Raw genomic sequence first — 15,800 nt, 5'->3', positions numbered from 1 at the left:
AGAGCTCTGGAAAAATAAACAATCTTTAAGGAAAAGATTCATGTTCTATGCTATTAATAACCTCTCAATTTCTCCAAAGCCAGTATGATAATCTTGAAGGAAAATAATTCTCTTTATCCCTTAAAATTTTAAAACTTAGTTTTAACCATATTTTCAGTAAGATTCTCATTGTGTACCAGCAATGGTAGTTCCTTAAAACACAATTTTTAAACACTTGCTTCTTTTCTACCCATAACACAGATACTGTATTTACATATTATCAGTAACACAGAAGATATCTTGGTGTAGAACATTTATTTATTTATTTCACGAAACACTCAAAGTTTAGGTCAGTGGGAAATAATTTTAATCAAAGAATTGTACATTTTCTTCCCACATATCTTGCTTTGTATTAGGAAATGACACTGCGATCCATTTCACTAAAATATTACAAAATATTTACAAGAAAATATTAAAATAACTCAAACACAAAAGGCAAGATGAGATAAAATAAACTGTTTTTTTTCCCAGAAATCTCTACTCCAGTGCCCACTGCACACAAGAAGAGAATCAAAACAAGTAAGTAACAAAGATCCCCCTGATCACAAGTTTCCAAAGAATTGGAGAAGGGAACAAACGGGATGAACACGGTGGTATGAAAGGGAATGGATATTAGCAGCACTGCTTCAATAACCAATCTATTCTGAATGAAATAATCCTCTCTTATATGTAATAAATTCTGAACAAGGCTAAACTTTAGGATATTCCTTGAACTGAAATTTAAAAATACCCTGACAGTGAAAGTCACTCTTTCACAAAGTTTAGAAAGAGCCTCTTTCCCCACGAACCACTGATATGAACAGAAACCTGCTCTGGCATTAAAAGCTGTTACAGGAGCCCTTCCATCTCTTTCATGAAAGCTTCATAAACATCATCCTTAGTCTGCACTGAGACAGGAACAGATGGACCAGACTTGGGAGCTGCTTTGGCAAGAGGCACAGCAGAATCATCCTCTGACTTTCTTTGGGGAGCAGCAGTGGCCCCTTTATTCTCCCGACGTACCCTCAACGCAGTGGGCACGAATCGAGTGATCTCTGCCTTGGGATTAGTGATCTGTGGCTTGGCACTGATGGTTGCTGTTGCTTTCTTCTCAATGGTGGCTGCACTTGTATCATCCGCCTTGGGTCGCTGAATCAAGTTGGGTGGAGCACTTAAAACCCCTGGGTTCGGCAACGGAGCTGGTGGGAAAAGCCCAGGTGGGGCAGGTCCAAGTGGAGGCACCAAAGGTGGGCGCATCATGCCGGGACGAGGTGGAGGGATACCTAAATGAAGGAGAAAACGGGCAGATGAAGACTATGAGGATAAATTGTAACTACTATAAAGGATGTGAAAAACAGGTTGACAGTTTTTTTTTTAAAAATTGACAATTTACAGAAAATAAGCTAAAACCACATTGCTTATTACTATCTGAAACTCAGGAATATGTTTTGATACTAAGGAATATTTTATTATGAATTAATATTCACTTTTTTTTTTTTTTAAAGATTTTATTTATTTATTTGACAGAGATCACAAGTAGGCAGAGAAGCAGGCAGAGAGAGATAGGAGGAAGCAGGCTCTCTGCCGAGCAGTGAGCCCCATGCGGGGCTCGATCCCAGGACCCTGGGATCATGACCTGAGCCGAAGGCAGAGGCTTTAACCCACTGAGCCACCCAGGCGCCCCCTAATATTCACTTTCAATCTGTACCCCTGTACTTAGGTTTTCTTCCTGAGTAATGTACTAAATAAATAGAAAATTAAACAGGGGCGCCTGGGTGGCTCAGTGGGTTAAGCCTCTGCCTTCGGCTGCTCAACAGGGAGCCTGCTTCCCCCGCTCTCTCTGCCGCCTCTCCAACTACTTGTGATCTCTATCAAATAAATAAAATGTTAAAAAAAAAAAAAGTTAAATACAAAGTTGACAATACCAACTGGTTTCAAGTATGATTTCAAATTTGTCCAATTTCAGATCTGACAGCCCAAGACTTTATTCTAGCTGTATAGTGCAGATGCCATCAAGGCCAAGGTGGGGGGTTTGATCCTCCTGCATTATTTACTGATTTCTACACCATTCCTCCCCTGCAAAAGGTAACCCAACAGGCAGGAAATGGAATTTTAACCATTAGAGGACATGAATGTAACTAATCATAGTATGTTACCACTACTGGAAAAGAATTCATAACCTTTGATGATTCCGACATACCATTGTCATTTACCCAGAACTGCAGATTTAATTTTTTTCAAATGCCACTTCTAAGACCAAATATAAAATACTAAATTTCACTGAACTTAAGATACTACTGCTTATACAGACTCATTATTACTCCAGATACCACTAAAAGTCCAAGCAAAGGAGTTTAGGAGGGGGTTTTCACATTAAACTGGGACAGTGTAATGAACTGGAAATACACCTACCACATGTAATAAGAGCACAAGGCAATCTGCCTTTTATTTTCAAACTTTAACTCTGTACTCATGCAAATATATGGAAATATGTGGAATAACTTCACAATTGCTTCCCCCCTCCCCAAACGCTCTACTCAAATGGCGAATTTTATCCAAAGTGGTCTCTGCCTGGGAAAAGTCCCTCACAGGACAGGCAGAATCCAGTGCACATACCCTGTAGAAGAACTCAACTTCAACCTAGGCCAAAAGCAATTAAAAAACATCATTTTAGGATACCCCTTGATTTTAGGAAACTAAAATGTGAAAATATGTCTTAGAGCAGATGAAACATATAGTGTCAAGTTTTTGTACTAGAAATCAAAAGGTTCACCTGGAGGAGCAGGGGGAGGTAGCCTTGGTGGGGGTCCCCGAGGAGGAGGGCCAGGAGGCAGACCTGGAGGTGGCCCTGGGGGAGGGCCGGGGGGTCGGCCTGGTGGTGGCCCTGGAGGCAAAAGTCGGGGTAAAGGCCCTCGGAGTCCCGGCATTCCAGGTGGTCTCAGGAATGGAGGAGCTCCTGAAAAGAGAAAAATGACAAATTAAGAGACATACATAGGAAGTCATAACTTGGTATAAAGGTAACTCAAGTGTGGTCTGACTTGGCAACTTGAAATCAGGTAACCTCAAAAACTGATCAAAACGTAGGTGGAAAAAGAATTCATTCAACAAATATCTGAGCACCAGAGACATGGAACGGGATTTGTTACAGATCATTTCTCTTTATTTGCTGGTACTGACAAAAAGCATAGCTGCTGCTGCTGCTGCTTCTTCTTTTTTAATAGCTCAGCTCTTAAACGGGCTCTTAAAAGCTGAAAATGGAATATAAAGCAGGGTGCTTTAAGGATTCCCCCTGAAACACAGAAAGACATAGCAAGGATGACTGAAGATGACTTAAGACTGGTAACGTGCTTTTGCAAGACCAATCAGAAAATGATGAACTCAAGTGAAGAAAACCTAACGACAACTATAAGATGAAAGACTATAAAATCGTAAGTAACCAAGAAGTTCAAATTTCAAATAACCTTTTCATTCTTACATGCCAAAGATTATATTAATAGTGATTCCTTTTGTTTCTAAAGACCGACATCCAACAACTCCCAACCAAAGAAGGATGCCAGTTAGTATTTACTGTGCCCTCGTCCCATTAGCCATCAATTTAGAATTGGGTCATCTTGTCATATTAAAAAACAGTACTAAAGAAAACACCAGTTTCATATCCAGTTTCTGCCTGTTAACCTCAACTACAAGACCCTGAAAAGAGAACAACTTTGGAGAAAAAGATGGCTGTCGGAAGTACTATGGACTGTGAACAGTGCTGTAGGAAAAAATGAACTGTACTTCCTTTATCTCGGAAAAAATGAACTGTACTTCCTTTATCTCTTAGTGACTTATACTAGGAGAAGAAAAAACATCGATACCAATGATGTGTATTTTTGGAATGACTTCATCACTCTGATCACAGGTAGACTTGGTTATTTCCTCACAATGGAGCAGTGCCAACTTACCGGGAGGTGGTCCAGGAGGAAGGCCGGTGGGAGGTCCAGGAGGCCGTAAGGGTGGAGCCGGGGGTGGTCCAAGAGGAGGCGGTCCCGGCATGGGAGGTGCTTGAATCTGAGAAGGAGGAACAGACTGTGGGGGGGCTTGCTGCTGTGAAGAAGCAGTAGATGTGCCATCAGAAAGAGATTCCTCTTTATGCTGTTTTTGTGATTGCTTTTCTGCTTCAGAATCATCAGAATCATCTTCGTCGTCATCCTCTGAAAATTCTTCTACTTCTCGTCCCTCCTCAGGGATTTCCTGACCTAAGAGAAATATTAAACCAGGTAAATGGAGTTGATTCATTTTTTACAGCCCACAAAATAGTGATGCCTGAAGACATGTGCTCAATTAAGTGCTTCCTTAAAATGAACAACTGAAGAGCCTTCTTCAATAAACTACTTGGATGTGGAGCAATCAAACAATATTCTACTCATCTGTGCTAGTGGAGCACAGTGAAACACGCTCGGGCTTTAGAACAAGAAGGACCTGGATTTAAATGCCAGTTTAACCACTTACTAGCTGGGTAACTTTGGGCAACTTAGTCTCCAAATGTCTCCAAACCATAACTTTTGTAAAATAAGGATTTATTACTCACTTCAGGGTTGCTGAGATACTAAATGGGAAAATGTACATAAAGGAACTGGCAGGAAGAAATACTTGAAAGGTGATTTGATTACTCTTCTCCCTGTCTCACCTGCCATTCGAAGCATCATGGCTTGAAGAGGAGTCAGCTCCTTCATGTTCTTCTTTTTCTTCCTTGATTTTCCAGGCATATCTGCAAATCTTACACTCAGACCTAAGGGGTGGAAGGAGAGAATGGGGTGGATTAGAAACAACAAAATTCAGCAAATGCACACTATATAAGACTAGAAAGCAGTAGATAGGACTGCTGCCCACTATTTGGCAGAAATTAAGTGCTGGGAAGAGTCAGCCATATAAAAGATAGTCTAAGAAGTGCCAACTGGTTGGTAAACTGCTATTGTGATTTAAGATCTGTAAAATTCAAAGACTACTATTAATAATTTTATGCCAGTTAAATTGGAACACCCAGATAAAATAATAAGACATTTAGAAAAATATAAACCACAAAAATTGGCCACAGAAGTGATAAAACCAGAACATATAAAATTGAAATGGTAGTTAGAAATCTATTTTTAACCTCGCCCAAATAATTTTATAAGGAAGTTCAGCCAAACATTAAATAGAAATTTCCTGTAAAAAGGCACAGAAAAGATGGAATGTAATCCAGAACTAATGAAGCCAGCACAACCTTGATTCCAAAACTAACCTACTGTAAAATACAGTTGACTGTTGAACATGGGTTTGAACTGAGGGGGGTCCACTTACACATGGGTTTTTGTGATAGTATAGTACAGTGACTGTATTTCCTTATGAATTCTCAACATCATTTTCTTTTCCCTAGCAAAGTTTACTGCAAGAATGCAGTATATAATTCATGCAACATACAAAACGTGTGTTAATCGACAGTTTATCTTAACAGTAAAACTTCTGGTGAACAATAGGCTATTAGTAGTTAAGTTCTGGGGAACTTGAAAGTTATACATGGATTTTTGATTGTGTAGAAGGTTGGTGCTCCTAACCCCTGTGTTGTTCAAGGGCCAATTTTATAACCATATTGAATCCAACAGTGTTTTAAAAGAAAAACACATCATAAACACTTAGGGTTGGTCCCAGAAATGTAAGATAAGGTTGAACATGAGAAAAGCCATGAATATAGTTCATTATAATAAACAACTTAAAAAAAACCGTAACAGCATCTGAACAGACACTTAAACATATTTACAACAAAAAAAAACCTTAGCAAACTAAGACTGGAAGGGACCTTTTTTTTTAACCCAATAAATGAAGCTATCTGCTATTAAACACATCTTGCTAAATGGTGCAATATTAGGAGCAGTCTTAGTTGGTAAACATTTACAAAGTTCCACATGGGCAGGGCTTTAGTTTTCTTTACTCTGTACCCTTTGTCTAGGAAAATTCCTTGCACATAGTAAAAACTCAGTGTAAATATTAGAAAATGTCAAATCCTAGTAGGAGAGCCACATTAAGCACATGTACATTGATGAGTACACGTAAGTAAAACAAGGTGGCAGAAAGAGAAAAATGAGGCAAAGGATCACACAATGCCACAGAAAAACGAAGCTGCTGTGGCTTTAAGGACTTTCTCTTTGTAGTACTGCCTTCTACGTAAGTCCTAGATAATTCTTCATTACCAGCTCTATGCACCCTGTTAAGATAGCTTTTGTTTTGCAACCATGACTCTTTTTTTAAGATTTTATTTTTTTATTTGAGAGAGAGACAGAGCCAGAGCGGGAAGGAGAGGGAGAAGCAGGTTCCCCACAGAGCAGGGAACCCAAAATGGGGCTCTATCCCAGGACCCTGGGATCATGACCTGAGCCAAGGCAGACACTTAACCAACTGAGCCACTGAGGTGCCCCTGAAACCATGGCTCTTAAGAAATAGCAGGACAAAGATTTGTCATCATTACAAATATGAACAACAGTAGTTTTACAAACATAAATATGGTGGTGCACGTTTCAAAACCAATTTATTTCTTTTTTAAAAAAATCTTATTTATTTATTTTAGAGACAGAGAAAGCACACACATACATGCACAAGCAGGGGGAAGGACAGAGGGAGAGGAACACTGCGTTGAGGGCAGAGCCCAATGAAGGGCTTGACCCCACAACCTTGAGATCATGACCTGAGCTGAAATCAAGAGTTGAGACACACAACCCACTGAGACACCCAGGCACCCTTACAAAAACAATCTTAAAAGAAACTCTAAGACTACCAAGGTGTGACAGATCATATATTTTGTACTGTTCAGTATCTATCACGAATCTTAAAAATTTTCTTGATGAATGTCATAATGACTTTTTAAAAGTACAAGTAACTCAGTCTGATCTTATAATAATCAAATGGACATAGATCATACATTATGGATGCTTCCATTAGATCATGATTCCACTCGCAGGTGTAGCTAAATTATAATTATGGTCTGGGCTGATGTGAGACACAATGAACACAGAAAATTTAAATGGCTTCAAATGTAAATAAGCAGATTTATTAAAAAACAATAATGTGACTATGGCTTTCTCAATATGGTTATGTGGTTATTCTCCTTTTTTCTTATCCAAACCCACAAATGTCCACCAAGTATTACATGTCCGGAACTTTTAGAGACCTTTGATGTAAGAATGAATAGAGCTGTGACGCTTCTTTTCAAGGTGCTCAAAATTACTTTCAAAGATGCATTAATAAATCAGAACCTTCAACGTGTGCGCTACTTATGGATCAAGCCATGGAACTTTCATTTGCACATACCTGACTTTTTTTCTTCATTGTTGTCTCTCTCGTTATCATCACGGTGCACAAATTCATCCCCTTCACTTTCTCCATCTGATCGGTCAGTGTCGCTGTCATCAGTACTGTCATCATGCTTATCTTGATCCATGTCTTCAGGATACCCGTCATCTTCACTGGTGCTGGAAACATCATCATCATGGCCCCGTTGAGCTGAAAAGGAGAAGGGATCAGGAAACAAAGATGATTGGACCCTGCTCTATATGGTATACCAAAGCAGAGAGAATTGTGCTATTTAAGTCAGAGTAACTTCATTATGTAAAATGATTCTGTATATGACAGTTCTTCACACAGTCTGACAATATTTCCATTTGGTAACAGTTTTTTAAAAATCTTTTCTAAAAAAAGAAAAAGCCTAATTTAAAACACAATAAACACTTCTGTACTTCCTTATGTATGCTGCTTTTACTTGGGTGAATTCTATGATTTATCCATCTTGTTAGTATGAGCATGTAAACCTCATTTATTTCCCAAGTTCTGAGGACAGTGAACCAGCTGTTAAACAGGGCCAATAAAAAAAAGGACAGCGGAAAGGTCACAAGAGCAAAAGGAACAGTCACTCCTTACCAAGTTCTGGGCTATATAACATGTCTTCATCCCGCCTACGAGGGGGAAGATCTAGGGCAAAGCCCACTTTACGGCCATACATTTGCAAGACTTGAGGAGGTGGTGGACCTGGGGGAGGACCAGGAGGTTTTCTACCAGGGGGCAAACGTGGCACACCATGTCCAAGAAGAGGAAGTATAGAAACTGCCCGTGTTGGAGGTCTGAAAGAAAATTCCACAATAATCACATTCACAGTAATGAGGTATTTATTTCCTCTTCTAAAAATATTTTCAAGGGATTTCTTACTCTACATTTACTCAAGTGAGGCATCGCTTACATTCACACTGCCTTTTAATTCCCACTGCAATAATTTTGGCACTGGACAGTTAAAAGGTACTTTTAAGAAGTGTTATTTAATTATGCTACCGCTTCCTTACCCATAGGCTGAAGTCTTTTTAAGGATGGAGGGTGGCTGGGCACCAGGAAGTGGAATGTCCTGGATCAAGATGTTGGAAGGAGCATGTGGCATATCTGGCAAGGGAATGCTCTCCACTTCCACATGCTGAGCATTCTGAAACAGAGAAAAAAGTTCAATAGTATCAGTGCAATCCACAAACTCAACACTAAAAATTCAGTATCTGCTGTTTCATAACCTGGATTTGCTTCCCACCTAACACAAGTATCAGGGAAAAACAATCCAAAGTCGGTCAATGAATGGAAAAAATCCCTATCACCTTTAAAAGAAACAAAACTCAGCTGTTTTACTTCCATCATTAACTTTTCCTTTTGGGTTATGGTTTGAAATAGCTGTTTATAGAAATCCAACTGTTAAAAGTGTCTAGGACCAAAGCCACTCTATTAAATATTCTGGATGATAAACAGCATTTATCAACTGACTTAGAAATAGTATATATTCAGTAGCAGAGCTTGGGTTTCTAAAATTAGTCTGCTGAATTTCTGCCACATACTAGCTGTATGACTAAGCAAGTTCCTTAGTTTCCTTATCCGTAAAATGGGACCTATACTACTTACTTTGCAAAAAAATGATACAATTAGGTTTTTTTTTTTTTTTACTTTTTTGGACAAATTCACAATCAAATATAAACCGGGTTTTTTAAAAAAATATTTTATTTATTTGACAGAGAAAGAGAGAGATCACAAGTAGGCAGAGGCAGGCAGAGAGAGAGGGGGAAGCAGGCTCCCTGCTGAGCAGAGAGCCTGATGTGGGGTTCCATCCTAGGACCCTGAGATCATGACCTGAGCCGAAGGTAGAGGCTTAACCGAGCCACCCAGGTGCGCCTAAATTCTGAGTTTTGACAAATGCATATAGTTCACACTTCTCAATCAATCCCCAAAACAATCCCAAAGCAAATACTTTTGCAAATACTTTCATGTGGGGCGCCTGGGTGGCTTAGGGGGTTGAGCCTCTGCCTTTGGCTCAGGCCATGGTCTCAGGGTCCTGGGATTGGGCCCTGCATCAGGTTCTTTGCTCAGCGGTGAGCCTGCTTCCCCCTCTCCCTCTGCCTGCCTGTCTGCCTGCTTGTGAACTCTCTCTGTGTCAAATAAATAAAATCTTTAAAAACAGAACAAAACAAACCAAATGCTTTAATCTATAGTTCTGCCTGTTCTAGAATTTCATACAAATGGAATCCTAACTATGAAAGAAGTTCAACATGCTTTGAGATTTATGTTAAAAATTTTTTTTCTTAATCCCATGTTGTTTTGAGTATTAGTAGAGCATTCCTTTTCATTGCTGAGTACATACAATTTTACAAATATACTAGTTTGTTTATCCATTAGCCTATTAATGGACATCTAGGCTATTTCTAGTTTTTGGCTATTACTGTGTTGGCAGATGGATTAATTGCTCTTGTAAGTACGTAACATTAAATTTGCTGGCTCATGGGATAGGTTTAGTTTGACAAGAAACTGCCAAGAGGAAGAAGTTCATCATGACCGGTTCTCCCATTAACAATTTTAAGAGCAAATCGAAATATAACATTTTAGTTTATCTCTCTAAAGAAACTTGATTACCTTGACAGCATCAAAATATTGGCTAAGTTGTGCCCTTTTCTGTTCATATTCTACTTCTAGCTTTCTCAGTTCTTTGTAAATATCTGGATTCTCTTTTTCATAAAGTCGTAGAATACGTTCAAAGGTTTCACGTAGCTTTTTACGCTTGTCTTTCAGCACCTTCTCGTTTAACTGTGGTTGCTGCACCGGGTTAAACTCTGAGAGAAAAGAGCAGATATTGAAATCCAACACAAAAAGTCACTTCATTTAGTTATCAGCTCTATCATTTAATAAAATCTCCTTATACACTAAAACTTCTAAAAAGGCTTCAGACTAGGTATACACTTTTAAAGTTTTGTTAAAAAGAAGTGTAATGGATATTTATTGATACTCCACCCTTTTAAAGATAAGCCATTAATTTTTCTTTCTCTTCTAAGAAAAGTCTAACATTACCTAATTGATTTTCATCATCACTGTAATAAAAATCAATCTTCATTCATTTACGCTAATAACTTGGTATTATTGTGAGGCTTCAGTCAGACCTGTCATTTAATTCTGAGATCTTGGGCATTTGAATTCAGTGATCTTTAGCTTCTTCATCTGGGAAATGGGGATATCAAGTACTTCACAATGAAACTGATGACTGAACGTGACCACAAAATATCCAGTGGTGTCTAGCTCACCACTTTTTTTTATAACAAACTGCTGTTCTCTAACTACCATACAATCTTTTCTTTTTCCAGGTGTTCAACACGGGGCTTAATTTCAGGTCTTTTGCCCCCAAAGGGATTGCTAGCACAACACTCCCAAGCTTGCCTGGTCAATTATACCTTCTTCCCTACATTTCCCTCCCCAGTGACTGACTCAGAGGTCAACTGGCGCATGATCCAAATTGAAACCAGATCCTTTCCTGAGACTTTAAATGTGGATGTAAGAGTGAAGCTTTATAGGAGGAAGAAAATAAACCTCAAGCTTGACTTCATTTCCCACTAATTCTTTACCCATTTTCCACTTCCAATCCCAAGAAGTTCATTAGTAATATGCTGAATGAAGCTAATAAGAGATCAGACAAGACAGATGAACAGTCTAATAATGATACCCGTGCTTGCTAGGAGAGTTTTCCTCTGGGATTTGCCAATTATGGGAGTTAATGTATGTATTTTGTTTTGCCTTAACTAGTTTGAGTTTCATAAAATGTATAAAGTTTATACAGTATAATTAGAGCCCTGATGAACAGCGTTCCCTTCTCCCTTTTCCTTTTTTTTTTTTCTTTTAACAGATAACAAGTTTAATTATCTTCTTCCCTACCTCCTTCTACTTTGGTGATTTATTCCAAAGGTAGTCTTACATGACACACTATTCTTAGTGTGATTAATAAAAATGTTGAATGCCTGAGTTTTAATCCCAGCTTGCCAATTCCTAATAGCATGACCATGAGGAAAGTTTCTCTCTCTGTGCCCGAGTTTCCTCGCCCACAAAGTAGGGGTAATACACCCATCTAAAAATTGTAACATCTGGAAAAAAAATGGTGCTTAGCAAGACAAGAGCTCAATAAACCCCTGTTACTCCTATTATCTCCTTATAAAACCACATGAATCAATCTAAAGTCATTTACTAGGTCATTTAATGTCTTGACGTCCCAGGGATAACAACTGCCCATAGTAATATTTAAACAAGAGGCAACAAATGGGATCAGTTACAGCAGAATTGGGAACGATTTGGGATCATGCAATCTGACCCAGAACTCTTGCCTAGGCTAAATGCATGAGCTGTGCTACACTATTTAAGAGAGCACACTATATACTATACACTATAACCCCACATAGCTGAATTTTTTTTTCAACACATTTAATATATCACTGAAATCCACTGTACCTCTTTCACTTACTCTCTGATTTTTGGCAAGCCACTTAAACCGAATAACTTCTGAAAACAAAACTTGCCAAAATCATTTCATTATGCAAAAAAAAAAAAAAAAAAAAAAGGCAGAAAAAATAAAAATTCTAGTATTAAAAAATGGGTATTTATGGGTTGCGGTAAAATTTCCAGTGGCAGCATCACACAGACAATTCTCAAGCAACTCAGATGCAAGGAAAGATAACATGCAGTTATCTTGTGATTCCTGAAAATGCGTATGAAGAAACTGAATAAAATTATTCAAAGAAATGTGAAAAAAGACAAATCCCAATATGATACATATGATATTCTATAAAATTAGATTTTAAGTATTTCATGATTTCTTCTACCACCTTAGTGGGTCAATTGTCTTTGATGTTCACGCTGGAAAAAGTGGGGAATTGATAAATTCACAGTAGTCTAATATTTAGATTTATATGGTAGCTGCCAACATTAAAAAAGTAAAACAAAAACTCCAGGTTTCAGTCTTCCCTCAATAACTAATTCAAGCTAAATAACAGCATTCATTTAACTCTAGAGGAGATCCCCAGAGTGCAATTGCTCCCCATCACTCCATTTTGTCTGACACTAAAGCTAAATCCAAGTGTCAAACGTTTTCATGCTTTTTTCTGTTTTTCTCATGCCTATGCTGCTTTGTCATTACCTGCTTGCCTGCCTTTGTGTATCAGACTGTTAGTCCTGCTCTAAAATCTAGTCTTTTAAAATAAATTTTTACCCATTTCATCCAATTTCTCCATGTCCCGGATAATCTGCTTGGGATCCTTCATCTTCAAAACTGCAGCTCGTACCATCATGCGCTGTTTTTTGTTCTTAGGAAAAAAAGAGCACTATGTCAAGAAACTGGACATTCCTGAGTTTTTATTTCGATTTGCATCAAGAATCTACTGAAACTGAAGTTGAACTTTTCCTTGGTTTCTGATCACTTGTTTCAACTACCATAAGCAAGGCTACATAATTTTTGGCTCTCAAAAAATGTTCTAACTTTACACAAAAAGATAAACACTATTATATGAACTTTCTCAGGCAGGTAGTTCTCTAAATTTTGTGGTATCTTAAGGAATTACTAAAAAAAAAAAAATCAAGATTTTTTTTAGGGCTAAATTCTAAAATTATAAACTAAAGAAAAGTTTTGCAGGATTTGATGCTATACAATGAACCAGGAAAACCCAGTTAAAAACTATTAAAAATCTGCAATCTTTCAGTGTTAAAGAATGATACTAAAAAGTAAATACTGCATTATTCTGGGAGAACACTTTGCCACAAACTCAATGGCTACATAATGAGGAAAATGAACCCACAGAGCCATTTAGAATCACATTTATTTCCATTCACTAATTTGGTTGCTTTTAACAAAGCAATATGCTTTAACAGAAAAAAAAAATTCCTTTCAAAGATATTTACTTAACTCAGTGGGAAAGATAAATATATAATGTTATGATAACCATCATGAGCTTATCTGCAAAGTTATTTCGGTTAAGTTTCCAAGTATAGCATTTTGGCTAAATAAATTTTATTGTTTGTTGTAAAAAGCATGAAGTATCTTTTCTGACAAATAATTGTAAATATTGTTTGGAAATCTGCTAATCCCAAATAATAAGATGCGTCAAACATCACTTAAGACTAATAAGATGCTTCTGAAATCCTACCTTCTTTAATTCTCTCTTCCGGGCTTCTTTTCCTTTAAGAGAAGGAGAAAATACAAAACTTTTCAAATCTTGAACACTAGCATTTTGTCCAACTTAATACAGATAACAATAATGTGGGAGGCGATCCTGTGCACTGCAGAATATTTAGCAGCATCTATGGCCTCTATCCACCAGATGCCAACAACAACCCTTAATTATGCCAACGAAAATCTTGAGATATTTTTGTTGTAAGCTCTCAAAACTAATCTGTCCAAAATTTCAAATACAAAAAGAAAGTTTCAAGCCAATTCCACTTCGCAAATCAATCAAATTAAAAAATGGGTCTTAATTTTTTCACATGCTTAAAGTTTTCATGTGCCCACAACAACACCGAATAACTTTATACAACTGACACCTAGAAATGCTGACTTTATAATTAAGACGTAACAGATTCTCTAGTGTTTGCAAATTTATCACTCCTCTTGTTTATCATTCCACACTAATGGACACTTACGGGCTTGGTCTGTGGGGTTCATAAATTTTCCACTCTTGGTGGATGATGTCGATCGCCGTCCCATGTTGACAATTTGTATGGTTTACTTGTTCATTAAAACAGAAAAACAAAAAAACCTGCAAAGACAAAGAAATAGCTATTCTTCTAAAATTTACAGAATTTCTTTCTTTTTATTTTATGAAATTTCTTTCTACCAATCTCTTGAAAAGTAACATTCCTTTGGTTATTAACTTTTTTTAATAGATCACGGACTGACTCTGAAATTGAAAAAAAAAATCAGAAAATGCTTCAACAACATGGATAAACCATGAATATGAAAAGCCATTAGTCCTTTCCCTACACCCTGCCTTTATTTACATGTAGGGTGAAAGAGGAATAAAAAGGAAATGGAGGTAGCGCTGTGGGTTGAACAATAAATGTCACCCTTGTCCCTCTCTACGGTTTTTCTTCACATGTATTCACAACATCTGTAAGAGAGTGAAAACTCATTAATTTAAGCCTGCTTAATTCAAGTTTAGTTCTAATTCACATATAATTCTTGACTCTCAAGAGCGTAAAACATAACTAAAAGTGCAAATATTAAAAATCAAAGTATTACATGAAGGAGTGTCCAAAAACGCCCAGACACCTATTTTTCTACTAGTACCTACTTACCTACTTGGCTCCCGATTTCTATTTTTTAATGGTAACTGAAAGAGATGACTGTCTGAGAAAAAATGCTTCGCAAGTCTAAATTTTTATTACCCTAAGATACTACTATATTACTCCTTTCTCTTATTTCAATTGTTTAACTTTTAAATATTTATTCTTCCCAATAATAAAGTTGACAAATTTACTTCCTTTTGAAAGTAGACTTTTAAAGGGTGTGAAAGGGAAGATCATGAGGTGTAGCCCGTACAATTAATTATACCTTCCTTAACGATTTTTGTCAGAAAAGTTCATTAGTTAATGCCTCTTTCAGCAAGCGTTCAAATGCCTTGATTTCTGCTAAATGCTTTGGAGCTGTTCCAGGGGCAACTAATTTATCCTGTCCAGGGTTTCCTTCTCAGAAAACCCGGGGAGTGGGGGAGAAGGGAGACCGAAACACGACTGGTATAAATACAGGCTCTCCTGTCTTTGATGGCCTGTTACCATTTTTGCTGTCCTCTCTCAATGACCCTCGGGCTCCTGTTTTGACCCTCTTCTCCCACAAGGGAAACAAAGGACAGACAGGAATTACAGAGAATTTCTACAGAAGACCACGGAGCCTTAGTCTGAACAAACTACTTTTTGCCCAAAAGCCGAAACGGCAGGGAAGTCGGGCCACAGAACCGAAGAGGCTGCAGTGGGACGGGGCCCAGATGCACCAAGAGAAGCAACAGCAGCAGCAACTGCCGAAACCATAGCGACGGTTGACCCTGACTCGAGGTACAAGAAGACGTCAAATCTAAAGCAACCGGTCAACGAGCACAGGTAGGAGGCGGCGCTAACCGACTCGGGAGAACAGCTGCTTAACTGCTGGAAGCCGCGCGGCCCCAAGATCCCCCGGTCCGTGACCGGGGAGACCCAAGCCGCGAAGAGGAAGAACCGGGCAGAGGGGCCTGGCGTCCCCGAGGCAACTGCGCGGGCCCGGGGCGGCGCGGGAAAAGATGAAGAAACGGAGTGAAACAATTCTGCACACTCACACTTCTGCTGGACTCCTGGCACTGCGAGAAGCGGGGAGGGGACGATTCTCGGCCTCTTTTACCTCGTAGGGGCCTTCACCTCTGTGTGCCGGTCAGCCACCCAGCCACCGCCATCTTGAAAGCTCGCGCCCCTCCGCCATC

The 15,800-nt window shown here is 38.5% G+C and overlaps 1 protein-coding gene across 1 annotated transcript; it reads right to left on the bottom strand.

Moving 5' to 3' along the window:
• Positions 1-275: 275 nt before the first annotated feature.
• Positions 276-15,797, bottom strand: WBP11 (WW domain binding protein 11). The gene is made up of 12 exons (XM_047743097.1): positions 15,660-15,797; positions 13,996-14,111; positions 13,503-13,534; positions 12,572-12,665; positions 9,961-10,157; positions 8,364-8,497; positions 7,948-8,147; positions 7,342-7,533; positions 4,688-4,789; positions 3,963-4,256; positions 2,792-2,974; positions 276-1,301 (listed from the first exon to the last, which is right to left on the bottom strand). The coding sequence occupies exons 2-12, from the start codon at positions 14,057-14,059 to the stop codon at positions 868-870; spliced, it is 1,926 nt and encodes a 641-aa protein (XP_047599053.1). The 5' UTR covers positions 14,060-14,111; positions 15,660-15,797; the 3' UTR covers positions 276-867.
• Positions 15,798-15,800: the final 3 nt, after the last annotated feature.

Source organism: Lutra lutra, chromosome 8, assembly GCF_902655055.1.
Source record: "Lutra lutra chromosome 8, mLutLut1.2, whole genome shotgun sequence".
NCBI classification, from domain to species: domain Eukaryota; kingdom Metazoa; phylum Chordata; class Mammalia; order Carnivora; family Mustelidae; genus Lutra; species Lutra lutra.
The sequence above is the reverse complement of the archived record's forward strand: the minus strand, read 5'-3'. Positions and strand labels throughout refer to the sequence as shown.